A 13,932-nucleotide genomic window follows, 5' to 3' on the forward strand; every position below is an offset into this window, starting at 1 on the left:
CGATACAAATTAACACAGTCTTCTATGCACCTGATGGCTGGATTATGCCAAAAATCTGGAGAACAAGGTTGAAGACACCTTATCTCCTATCTCATTTGATACTACACTTCATGAATGGATAAGAGCAATTCTGGAGTTCTGAGATTCAGAAACAAATAAGGAGGTCCTCCTCTTCCCTCTGCTCCACCCTGCACAAAGACAGACATAGAAAGCAAACACTCATTTTAAATCAGTGTTTATTTACATGAGAGAAGGTTTACACAAGGTGAAAAGTTGTTTCAACAGAAACCCAACAATCAGTACTTTTGCCTGTCTTCAAAAAAGGGCAGACTTCAGGATTTGATGATGCAGCTTCAGAACACTTTGACAATCACTTGGGAAAAAAGTGCCAGGAATCAACTAAAACAAACAAAAAAATACCCATCAAGAATGACATTAGTTCTATACAAGTAGCCAGACACAAACACTTGAAAAAGCAACATTCTGCTCTTTCAGCTATCTCCCCTCCCATAAGAATACTTCTGGGTGAGCTCTATCTCCAGCCTATGTAAAGCACAGCCTCAAAATAATATCTGTTCACTCTAACAGTTTGCTGAAACGTTCCTGCAACAAGTTACAACATTGATGTGACCATCCCTGGAAAACTTTAAAGATCAGGTAGATTATGTTCAGTTGTCTGTCAGAGGTCTGAGATGTAATGCTTCAGTAAATAAATGCTATTTATTGGCATGCCATATAAGGGCAAATGGAATGCAACTTGCTTTCCCATGACATGGACTACACAGATGTTACTTTGCAAACAATCTGGAACTCGACTCATGACTAACTTTCTCTTAGTGTTTCTGTAACTCCCTCTGTCTCAAAAAGCACGTACATCTTCTCTATAGAGATTTTTCTACTGGCATGAACTTTTTTTTTTTTAAAGTAGTTAAAAATGAAAACATAGGATGCATTCTTATTTCTTGATGAAAAACACATGTTCTGTTAACACGAAAAACAGTCATAACAGTGAAAAAGAGAATTTTGTCTTTAGAACTTACACTTGAAAATTAAGCATGGTTATGTCACTTTTAGGCAAGAGGGCTGTTTATTTCATTAGTTAGCTACTGTGAGGAATGACAAAAACTAAGGCAAAGCAACCTTTCTCCTTTAAAAAGGATAATTGTCATACATTTGCCTTCCACGACCAGTAACAGCAAAATTCAGTCTTCTCATCTTTTTACATGGACTACATTTTTACTTACGCTCCAAAGTAATCTTCTCCCACAAACCATCCAAGAATTTCTGCCCGTGTTCTATTTAACAGGGGACAGGCATTACAGTCTGACAGAATATAACTATTATTGTTCTCATGTACACAGACCCACCTTTTTTTCAATACAAGAGTTTTTATGTCAATTTTTAAAGCAAACGATTAAAGAAATTGCATGGCATTTGGGGAAAAACGTACCTTCTGGGGAAGTAGAATCTCCATTCACAGGCACTGGTGCCTAAAAAGAAAATGCAAAAACAAAAAAACAAAACAAAAAAACAAACAAACAAACAAAACCCATCATATCAGTGTTTAGTTAAAGTTTCACAGGTAGCACCCAAAAAAGCTATTTTACTGCTGAAGTCAAGAGATATTAATAAAACCAGAACTCTCTGTTGCGCTGTGCCTTACAGACTTTACCTTCCCCCCTCTGCAACTACTGCACAAATTTCTTGGTTGCTCATAAATGACAAAACAAACACACTAATAATGAGTGATAGATTAACATCTTACCTAATGTAAAGGGGATTTTCCTACTGTATTGTCTTTGAGGATAACAAGGTTTGCTGTTTACATAATAAAGAATAAAAATGCCTTTCCAATTACATTACTGTACATTTCAGTATAAAGGTTTGCATGTGAATATATACACACACAATTCAGATTACATATATGCAAACATTTTTAAAAAATGTGTAATTAAAATCTCTTACACCACATTTTGACAAAGTAGGATTCATTTCTGTGGAAGTGACAAATCATTTTAAAACACAGGTCTAAGTCCAGGTCCATTTCAAAGCTGGTTACACCACTATTCAGTCACAGTATTACACAGCATGTCTTCTCCTATTACTTCAATGACAAAATTAAAGCCAGTTTTAACACCAGCTGGAAGCAACCTCCCTCACTATGAGGATGCTAGTTACTTGCATAGCAACAATCCTCCACTGCCCTTCTGTCTGCTCCTCACAAACAGACAAGTTTTCCAACTGACATAACTGCTGGGAAAGCAGCAGAGAGCAATCTCAGCACAAGGAATCCTGCCACGCTCACTCACACACACAAATCTAATGCAAAAAACATGGATGTTGGCCTCTGCCATGACACAAGCCCACCCCAACTACGCTTACCCAAGAAGATAACCCCAGGAGTAATCACTTAGGTGAACCATGCAAAAAAGAAACAACCTCAAAGGCAGCTGTTTGAAGCTTCAGGAGAACAAAGCTGCACAGTGACCACTCATGTCTGCCACACCAAGAGGTGGGACTTCCTGCCACGACTTAACGGCACATGAAGACATTAATGAAAACTTTGCAGTACCCTGCAGGCAGGCAAACTGACCCACAAGCTGCACAGCTTGGCTTGGCACAGTGCAGCACTCTGACTGAGCTGCAATGATGTGAAATTCCCCGTGAGTCTGCCTGCCTCCGAGCAGGCACAGGGCTCAATCCACTGAAGAGCAGGTGAAGAGCCTGTGAGTAGGGAAGGGAAAATCCACTTTACCCAGGAAAATTACCTGCACGGGGGTAATGACTGGTGCATGACTGGTCTGAAAGGATGTGCCAGTATGACAAATGTAATCCAGGACTTCAAGTCACAAAATAGTTTGGGTTGGAAGGGACCTTTAACAGTCATCTAGGCCAACCCCCCTGCAATTAGCAGGGACATCTTCAACTAGATCAGGTTGCTCAAAGCCCCAACAAACCTGACCTTGAATGTTTCCAGGCACGGGGCATCTACCACCTCTTTGGGCAACCTGTTCCAGTGTTTCACCACCCTCACTGTAAAAAATGCCTTCCTTCTATTAGTCTAAATCTATTCTGTTTAGTTTCAAACCATTACCCCTCGTCCTATCCCAACAGGCCCTATTAAAAGGTCCATTCCTAGCTTTCTTATAAGCTCCTTTTAAGTACCGAAAGGCTGCAATAAGGTCTTCCGGAGCCTTCTCTTCTCCAGGCTGAACCGCCTCAACTTTCTCAGCCTGTCTTCACAGAAGAGGTGTTCCATCCCCCTTGATCATTTTTGTGGCCCTCCTCTGGACCCACTCCAACAGGTCCATGTCTTTCCTGTGCTGAGGACCCCAGAGCTGGACACTGTACTCCAGGTGGAGTCTCACAAGAGTGGAGTAGAGGGGCAGAATCACCTGCCTCAGACCTGCTGGCCATGCTTCCTTTGATGCAGCCCAGGATGCTGGCTGCAAGCACACATTGCTGGGTCACGTCCAGCTTTTTATCCACCAATACCCCCAAGTCTCCTTCTTCTCAGGGCTGCTCTCAATTCCCTTCATTCCCCAGCCTGTATTGATACTGGAGGTTGCCTCGACCCAGCTGTAGGACCTTGCATTTGGCCTTGCTGAACCTTATGAGGGTCATATGGGCCCACTTCTCAAGCTTGTCCAGGTCCCTCTGGATGGCATCCTGCTCCTCGGGCGTGTCAACCACACCACTCAGCTTGCTGTCATCTCCAAACTTGCTGAGGGTGCACTCAATCCCACTATGTCATTGATGAAGATATTAAACAGTACCGGTCCCGGCACGGACCCCTGAGAGAGACCACTCGTCACTGACCTCCATCTGGACACTGAGCTGTTGACCATCCAGCCAATTCCTCATCCAAACAGTTTATCCAATCCATATCTCTCCAATTTAGAGACCCTATCAAAGGCCTTACAGCAGTCCAGACATTCATAGCTCTTTCCTTGTCCACTGATGTAGTCACTCCATCATAGAAGGCGACTAGGTTGGTGAGGCAAGACTTGCTCTTGGTGAAGCCATGCCGGCTGTCTCGAATTACCTTGCTGTCCTCCATGTGACTTAGCATAGCTTCTAGGAGGATCTGTTCCATGATCTTCCCAGGCACAGAGGTGAGGCTCACAGGTCAGTAGTTCCCAGGGTCCTCCTTTCAAGCCTTTTTAAAAATGGGTGTAATGTTTCCCTTTTTCTAGTCACTAGGGAATTCACCTGACTGCCATGACTTTTCAAATATCATGGACATCGGCTTGGCAACTACATCAGCCAATTCCCTCAGGACTCTGGGATGCATCTCAACAGGTCCCATAGACTTTTATGCATGTTCAGATTCCTCAGGTGGTCATGAACTTGATCTTCTCCTACAGTGGGAGGGACTTTGCTCCCCCAGGCCCTGCCTTGAGGTCCATCCACTTGGGAGTTATGGGAAGAGAGGCTGCCAGTGAAGACTGAGTTAAAGTTGTTGAGTACCTCAGTCCTCTCCTCAGCCGTTGTTACCAGTTTGCAAGTCATGTTCATTGGGGGCTTCTTTGACCTTCCTTTTCTGGCTGACATGTGTATAGAAGCTCTTATTATTCTTCGTGTCCCTTGCCAAGTTCAGCTCCAGCCATGCCTTAGCCTTCCTGACCCCACCCCTATACAACTGGGCAACGTCCTCATATTCTTCTGAGGATACCTGTCCCTGCTTCCAGTTTCTGTGCATTTCCTTTTTGCCCTTTATTGGTCTTGACTCATCCATGCTGGTCCCTTGCCATCCATTCCTTATTTCTTACACATGGGGATCGAGAGTTCTTGCGCTCCATGGAAAGCATCTTCCAAGCCTTAACACCAGACAATCCCCTCTCTTTCCAGTAAAACCAAAGCTTTATCTCCTAAGGCAGGGAGAACCAGTGGTCACCATGTATAAACAGGTGCCTGCCACTTCTGGGATAATCGCTCAGAAAGTTTGAGAGACCAGGAACAGATCGAAACCTCATCCCACTAAACCAGAAATCTCTTCACTACACTACTCTTTCATTTGGAACACTGTTTAAAAAAATCCAAATAAATCAATAAGAAAACAAACGAACGAATGAAAAAACCCCAACAACAACCTTTCTCCCTCCCCCCCAAAAACCCACAAACAACCCACACCCCCTCAAAAAAAACCCAACCCACAAACCAAACAAAAAACCCCACCATCCCTGGAAGTGTTTAAGACCAGGTTGGATGAGGCTTTGGGCAACGTGGTCTACTGGAGGGTGTCCCTGCCTGCAGCAGGGGGGTTGGAACTAGATGATCTTTAAGGTCCCTTCCAACCCAAACCATTCTATGAATCTTTTGTTTCTCAACTGGCCACTGAACAGAAAATTCTGCTTCTACTATGTCCCAAATGGAAATGTCCTCACAGAAAACATGTAGGGAGAAAGGCAGTTAACAGACTTTCCTGCTTCGATCTGAATTATTTGAAACACATTAGTACTTGTCCAGATTCAAATTTTGTTGGAGATTTTTTAAAATTATCAGGAAAAGCCAGATGTTTTCTCCTAAAAGACATTGTTCTGCATTTTATCAAAAGAGACCTCATCTAGCAAAGCTTTCCTAGTTCGCTTTCCACTATTATAAGGGAAGAATTATGTGATAAGTCTGAGAAACACTGCTCTACTAACTATATATAGATTATCTTGGAGATTTTCCAACTTGCAAAGTCCTCAGCAGCTTCTTCACAGAGCAAGTGAGCAAGCAGTTCTTGGGATTAATGTTAAACAAAGATTTGGCTGTCCTGGTCAGTTTTACAGATGGCAACACTTAAATGCCTGAAATAAACAGTACATCTTAGCATTAACACATTCAACTACAAAACTCTATTCCTCCTGGGTTTAGTTTTCAACATATACTAACACTGGAGCTGAAAAAGATGAAATAATCTTCAGAGGCTAGAGAACACCAGAAATTTTCACCACCTAGTGTTAAAAATCAACTAGGTTTGTAGTTGCAGGGGGCAGGTGTAATTTTGGCTGATTCAAATGTTCAGTTTGTGTTCCCATATGCACAGATTATCTTCTATCTCTTTGGGATTGACTGGACATGGCAACTGCCACCAACACTGATGACAGCACACATGCCTACCGTCTAGAAACTAAGTGGAGTGGAAATTCCCCAACACAGAGAAGCCATTCTAGTCCCACATCTGTAAAAGAACGAAGGGTCAAATAATAGTGCAATAAATCCTACTGAAATCAACAGGACTGTCTGGGAACTACCCAGTCAAAATCTGTATGAAATTCTGTTTAGTGCACAATTTGTTAAGCATTTGGTAAGGATTTGCTTGTTTTCCTTTTGGTTCTTAGTTATAGTTCTTTCGCTCACCATACAAATTGGTTCATAACAATACTGAGTGTTGCCTTTTGGGTCTTTTGTTCGATTGGTTGGGGTTTTGTGGGCTTTTGGGTTTTTTTTGGTTTGGGTTGGTTTTTTTTTTTTTTTTTTGAGAAATCAGCATACCTGATTTAAGGCAATTATCACTCACTCAAAAAATTCTGTAATTGGAGTCTGACCCAGGAAACAGAATTGCAGGGAACCAGCTCTCACTGCACAAGTAGCTCTGAAATTTTGCAGTAGCTGAAATATGTTTCTCACTGTACTTGCATACGAAATCTCTACCTCAGCTTTCATTCTTTAGTTTTTATCCAGAAGTTAATAGATGGACATAAATTGGAAGAAAATGTATCTGCTTTTAGTTTAAAAAAACAAACAAAAAAACCCAACAAAAACCCCAGACAGACACAGGCAGCTTTCATTTAAAATTACCACAGCCATTAAAATTCTGCAGCCACCACTCACGTACTTTCACTTCAGTTTGAAAGAGATGAATGCCAGACAACCAAAGTGGGCAGTGTAGTGTACTAGACAAAAAGATACCTGCTTAAAATGTACAAGTCAACCTCCCTGCTTACATTTAGAGCTTAACTGTCCACCATTCATATTTCACGAACTTTTTTTTTTAGTTATCATAGATTGGAAATTACATGCAGTATGAACAGTATTTAAAAGAGTATTGCATCTTGTCCCTGTCTGAAAAGTACCAAGAGACAGTAGCCTAGAAATACACAATTAAAATATTTAGACTGAACTGAAACAGAATGACAACTTCACAAAACCAGTATCACCTAAAAAAAAAAAAATAATTTGAGGCACAAAACAGCCAAGGTGATAATATTTGATAAGAAGGCAAGCGCTCATAATAAAAAAAAACCAAAAAAACAAAAAAACCTGAAGTTTTATACAAGGTACCTATTTTATGAACCGGTTTTACTAACACCCCCCCAAAAAACAGGAAAAATTTTGAGTTGTTATTAAGAGACAAAATAACGGTTACTGCTGTTTTAAACAGATAATTATTTACTCTACATGCTTTAAAGTACAAACAGCATAGAATGTAAAAGGAAATATTCCTTTGCAGGTTTGTCACCATCCAAGTAAGTTTGAACTTGAAATTTCAGTTGCATTTAAACATTCACTAAAAGTTATTGTAAATTTGAAAGTAGAGAGGAGGTAAATATTTGCTTATAGCTGTGACTGACATGTCTAAAAACATTTGAATTCCAAAATGATTTTTTCTTTCATTTAAAGCTTACGGTCCCATTAATCAACATTCACAGGTGCAACCATAAAGGTACTTTTAAAGGAGTGCTGAAAGCAAGAGTCCTGAATAGGAAAAACACTTAGGTTTGACACTTCTTTATGACTTAAACCGACTTTTCTTTGCAACTGACAGTCTTATTTACTTGTGACAAAACACCACCAAGGACAACATGTGCTTACTAGAAATGCTGTTGGAATGTTAACTGCACAGTGGATGGTTTCTCCTTGGACACCTGAACTTGCATCATTACTATATCTGTTGGGGCAAAACACTGGCTGCCCAGGCAGCCATGCACATGTGTAAAATACCTGCCATGCTCACATGGTCATGAACATAGGCTCAATCACTGCATATGTTAAAAAAAAAAAGTAATACTTGGGGGTACTTTTCTCCATGTAATTTCTGGTAACTTTGCTTAATTTCTAGCATCCAAACTAGCATATTTTAAAATGGAAGAAATTCTCCTCTACTACCATTTGCACATGAAAGCATCAGACCTGCAGGACATTTTTCTCGCCTGAACAGGAAACCTGCATGTTTTAATTTTATGTTAATTTTCAGAATATGACAAGCATTCTTTAAGAAACATTCAAAAAAGCATCCCCCTCTCTTACAGCAATGCATTTAATTATGCAAGTAGACAAACAAAGGATCCCTTTAGTGATTAGGGACTACAGTCAGCTAGTCAATGAGTTCTAACACTGGGTGGTAACTCATGGCAACAGGGGAGACAGAGAAGACAGCAGGCTAGATACAAATAGCAGTCCATCTTGCTATTCAGGATCAGAAGAAACAGCACTGCAGAGGGAGAAGAAAAAAAACCAACAACAAAACAAAAAAACCCCACCAGAACAGTAATGAACCTGCCAGAAAGCACAATTGGACCACTGCAATGAAAGGTTTATATTATAATGCTTGCATTTCCCCCACAACCTTTGTGCTCTTTCTTTTACTTTATGCCTTAAATTTTTGTTTAAGGACCATTTCAGTTTAGCTACTTTATTTCAGTTTTGGCACTCTGAATCTTCTTTTCCTATTAATCACTTTAAAAACAAAGGTGGAAAAAAAAAAGTATTAACCTTACCGACTGCACAATCCATCGGGCATCCTCCTCACTGCAACAGAAGGGGCTGCCACTCACCAGAACATTTGTGCTGAAAAATAAAATTAAAAATATGTTTTATCAATCAGTGGAAAAGGACACACACAATTAAGCACATATGGAAAAAAAATCTTCACAGAAGATGTATCTGTAAGAAACGAGGAAGTAAAAAACACAAAGTAACCAATATGCTGGAAGGGAATGAGGGTGTGGAGGAGTTTCTTTGTTTCTTTGGGTTTGAGGGGGTTTTTAGGCTACACGTTCTATACTAATGAAAGCAGTGCTCACAGTGCTTCTGGCAGCTAACCTTGGTACAGTTCAGAGGATCACAGTTAAGAAACTAAATCCCCGCCAAAAGTCAGCAGAGATCAACTGGCACTTCCTGAGGGAGTTGAAGAACACCTAGATGGCGAGCACAGATGGTGTGAATATCCCCCACTCCATCTCTGGTGCCTTGAAGGATGGCTAGATTCTGTGGCAGGCCCCACTTGGTTTGCAGTAACCTGCCTAACGAGGAGGAAAAAACAGGTCAAAATTCTGCTCCTACATAAGGCAGCAGATACCTGTACTGCTTCTAGACAGCAGATAAACTCTGGGATCAGATACTTTGCAGAAACATTTCCCCATGAACACATACCCTTTCACTCCAAAAGTGAGTTTGGCCATGAGTTTCAAGGTGCTACACGGTAAACAGCAAGAAGTTCAATTCCTCAAAGTAAGACTACAATTTAAATTATTTTTTAATTCCTCAACATGAAGCTCAAAGTGCGTCTGAAATGATTAAGGCCAAAATTTGAATATTATCCTACAGTACTCCTGCCATGCTAAAGTAGAACTACCAGCCTGTCCAACTGCTGAGGTGTTCAATCAGCTCTGAGAAAGTCACGTTTTCCCAATAAAGTAGAAGATAGTGACTATCTGAGCACAGCTTCCCTCACAGCCTTTGCCGCCTGGTTTAGCTAATGGCAATCCACAGCCCTTGGAAAGCACCAGACGAAGATACCTGCCTGCTCTTCCGGGACAGAAGTGCCAATGCAAACCAGACCAGACAGTTTAAGAAAGTCCATTTTAATTTAGATGAGGCCAAAGGCTGGTAAAGAACAATAATTTGGTTCTCTCATTCCAGAGAACAACTAAAAAATACGGCATGCTAAGCTGCAAAAAATTCTTGCAACACAGCAATGCAGCACTGAAGGACAGGGTAAACAATGACAAGAAGATTTGCACAGGATACCAAGATTCTCCCAAAATGACTCCAAACAAACACTCTGGGGCCATTTCTTGAAAGTTGAAGTAATTTATGTCACTTTTATATAATCAATATATTTTTGGAACCACTTACCGGTAGCTCATCACTATACAAGGTGCAATTAGTCAATCACAGTCTATTATCAATTAATTATCAATCAAAACCATGAGTATACCTGTCATCTCAAAGTAAAAAAAAAAAAAAAAAAAATCTAAGCAGCTCATGCACAGCTGCCACATGTTGAACACCAGCAGTACAAGCGCAATACAAAGAGGAAAAGATGTGACTGGATACTTACCACTTAATAGTACCTCCATCAGCTTTTTTATGAAGCAAAGCTTTCCAGTATTCATGGGTGGATTTAATAATTTCAACAGCAAAATCCTAGTTCACATCAAGGAAAAGTTTTATGATTTAAAATGTTATTAAACAGAAAAAAATCCACAGAACTAGTTTACTAAAACATACTGTTTCAATGTGTTATTTTAAGGGGCCTCCTTCAAGGCCTCATTAAATTTCTGTAAAATATAACACCCTTTTTATGAAAAGAAACAAACTTCACTCTCTGTCATATACGCTGGCAACACATTCAGGACTTTCCCCTCAGTCCACAGCCAGAAAACATGAAGGCTGCACAAAAATAATTAAATCAGCACTAGATGCTAAGCAGACACCTACAGCTGTAGATAACTGTACCAGGTCCTAAATGGGACAAAGTGTGTGAGCTAGGACTCCTCTGTTACACGTGCACATCAGGGTCAGAGTTAAGGTTTCCCCTTTAGTAGAAAAATCTGCATTTACTTCATTAATTGCTCGATCATATACTTAAGTATTTGCAACAATGTAACATGTCAGCTGCTTAACGGTTTTTGTTTGTTTAAAACAAAAGTAATATTGGCAGTGGGGATGAAAACACTTAAAAAAAAAAAAAAAAGGGTAAAACAAGCCCTCAAGTGTCCAGATGATGATATCTAGACTGGCTTGCAAAAAGCTGCCAGCAGAACATTCACATTTCCTAACAAAGAGTGACTTGGCAAAATGCCACTGGAACATTGTGAACTTCACCAGAGCTGCTGGAGCACAGCCATGAACGCCTTGCCACATCCTGGGTCTCTAGAAATGCTTGAGAATTATTCAACTGCTCCAAACCAGCTATCTCAGGGCATTTAGTGCCTCAAGCCTGAACTCCAATGGCCTGACAGGGATATATTGTCGCTACAGAGCGACACTCTGCTTTACAGAGCAGGAAAATCTCTTAAGGGCAGCTCCTGAGAGAACAGGGGAGAGCTCAGGTTATCAAACCTTACAACTCGACATCTGAGTGACTTAAAAGACAGTTTTAGTGCAGAGGGGAGAGTCAGGGCATCTCTTTAACCAGAGAAAACATGTATAGTTGCCTGTGCTGGTTAGAAGGAGTTTTAAAACTTTGATAGCATACTGCAAGGCTGAACTAGCTGACACACGGACATCATTCATTAGGAACCTGTGATTCTTTGCCAAAAATAGACTACAGAGAGTGTGCGATACATGATTTGCAAAGTACTTTTACTCAAATCACATCCAATTTCCTCTGGAAAAATCCAGGTATTTTCTACAGTGAGGTCTATTCCCAGATCCACTCTCCTTTCAAACACTAGTCGTTTTTACTGTACTGGTGTTTTAAAGCATCATTAATTTTTTCTAAAAAAGGGAAAAATATTTTTTCAGCCTTCAAGCCAAAACCAGCTCAAATGTTTTTATGCAGAATTACCAGGGAAAAGTATACCTTGAGCAAATACCAAATATGAAAAACTCTGCAACCCATTGCCTGTCTTAAACTGCGTAGCCTTTAAAAACTGTCAGGAAAATTTAACAATCAGGACTGAAAAAAAAACCTGAAAAGACAATCTGTTCATTGCTCTGACAAGGAGAATGAAAATGCTGGGGAAAAACCTACAGACACACAAATGCATATGTAAATCTCGTCAGGATTAGAACTGAATATTTTTTGCAGTCTTCCTTTAATAATCTATGCATTTTCCCTGAATAAAATGGAAGGCAGCAAACATTATTTATTCCTAGCCTAATAAACTGTATTCAAAGATCCCTTGTATAAAAATTCTTTCTGTTAAACCTCCTACTTTATAATTCCAAAAACTCTAGGATGTATTAAAGAGGCCACATGACACAATGATGTATCTTTAATAGTAGATTATCTTCACCTTGTCTTTAAATTCTCCATTAAAAGCGAACTGATTTTCCGGTTTACCATCGGGGACTTTATATAATCGGAACCAGTCAACTGTAGCCTCAAGGTAACCTGGTTTGTGCTTCTTGACATCATCAATATCTGTAGGTTTACAAAAAAAAACCCAAAAAACCTGGTCATTTTTACTCACAGTTTTTGTAACATTCATTTTTTTAAAGTCTCATAAAGGCTCTGCAAGCAATTTGATCTCACTGAGCACTTTCGAAGTCATTGGGGAACTTCACTTTATTACGTTAGCTGCCCATCGTTGATATCTTATGATTTCACAACCACACTAAACAGGTAAACCAGTTGCCTCCTGCCCTTCATTAATTAAGGCCCAAAGGAACAATGCACAAAAGGACCATACTTGTCACAGGAGAGGAAGAAAATTCCTTATTTATAGGCTTTCATCTCAGAAGCTACCTCTTGCAATACTTAGATTATTCAGTGAGGTAATTTTTTCCCCAGCAACTGCAGAGACTACAGGCATTTTTTGATAATGAAAGAATAGCTAGTAAAAACAATTTCAACACATGGATTTTTAAACCAGCACCTCAAAACAAAATGCAGGCCTGACTTCTCAAAGTTATATTAAAGGCATCCCTTTGCTCATATTACTTCCAAATTCAGCCCATTAGCTACAAGACAGATACGTGCCAGGAGCACTAAACACTACTGCTAACTCTGTGATATCTGCATACTCACAGCGATAAGCCAATTCTACCTTTACCTCTATAATCCTACCATGCAAGGATGGAACAGGACACAAAGAGGAATGCATGCCATTTGCAGGACACCCTTGGGAGGCAGAGATGAACATTGCCCCAGTGAGTATGGAGGGATTAAACAGTCACACAGTAATTCTGCTTGAGGGCTATACCACTGTAGCAAAGACACAGTTCATGATCTTAAACGTTTACTTCTGCTGCACATATCAAATTTTACCAGGTTGTCCTGTGAGACTACCATCGCTCCTGTCCCTTACACTGAGGTGTTCCTAACAGCCCCTTGGCAAATTAACTCTCTGGCAATGTGTGTACATGGAAAAGCCTCAATACAATTTTAACTGATTTTGATACAATAAAAGGATTTTGTCCTTTCCGGAAGCCAAGTACTCTTTGTAGCTGGTGTAATCCTTTCTCCTTCCATCTAGTTCCCTCCTACAGTCACTTCTGATGGAAATGGGAGCTGACTTTTTATTGCTGTGCTTTGTATGGAGTCTCCCAGCAATTTCATAACCTCACTCTGCCCAGGTCACCTTCCATGGCGTTACTCTCCTTTTCCAGTGTTTTGCAAGTCACTTGCCCATTTCTCCCTTCCTCATTGCCTCTTGCTCTCTCCATACTGCTTGGCTACTTCATTCTCTTCTCCCATAGATATGCCTCACTCACTGACATAGCTTGGTTGGCAGTGATTCCTGACGGATACTCTTCTGTCTATCCAGTCCTATACGACAGATTTTCAGAGTTGCTTAGTCCACAGAATTGACAACTAGTCATGTGCTTTCCATCTTCAAGTGCCTAAATGTCTTTGTTCAGGTTCACAGACTATATTTTAAAAAGACATTCAAGTATTTCTTAAGAGAACAGTAAGAGAAGGGAAAAAGTCTTGTGCTACAGACCATTCGATTCTCTGTAGACCACCAAGAGACACGACATGTGGACTGAACTGTGAGACCAAACCTATGTGAGAATATATGGTGAGTATTCATAGGCATCTAATAGACG

General features: G+C 40.3%; 1 protein-coding gene across 1 annotated transcript in view; it reads right to left on the minus strand.

The window, feature by feature from the left end:
* Positions 1-219: 219 nt before the first annotated feature.
* Positions 220-13,932, minus strand: part of PPA2 (inorganic pyrophosphatase 2) — a 41,158-nt gene continuing 27,445 nt past the window's right edge. Inside the window, exons 8-12 of the mRNA XM_054824505.1 lie at positions 12,177-12,304; positions 10,274-10,359; positions 8,709-8,778; positions 1,451-1,490; positions 220-399 (exon numbers count right to left, since the gene is read on the minus strand). Of these exons, the coding sequence (XP_054680480.1) occupies positions 371-399; positions 1,451-1,490; positions 8,709-8,778; positions 10,274-10,359; positions 12,177-12,304 (353 nt within the window). The 3' untranslated portion in view covers positions 220-370. The remainder of the gene's footprint in view (positions 400-1,450; positions 1,491-8,708; positions 8,779-10,273; positions 10,360-12,176; positions 12,305-13,932) is intronic.

Source organism: Grus americana, chromosome 4, assembly GCF_028858705.1.
Source record: "Grus americana isolate bGruAme1 chromosome 4, bGruAme1.mat, whole genome shotgun sequence".
In the NCBI taxonomy this organism is placed as follows: domain Eukaryota; kingdom Metazoa; phylum Chordata; class Aves; order Gruiformes; family Gruidae; genus Grus; species Grus americana.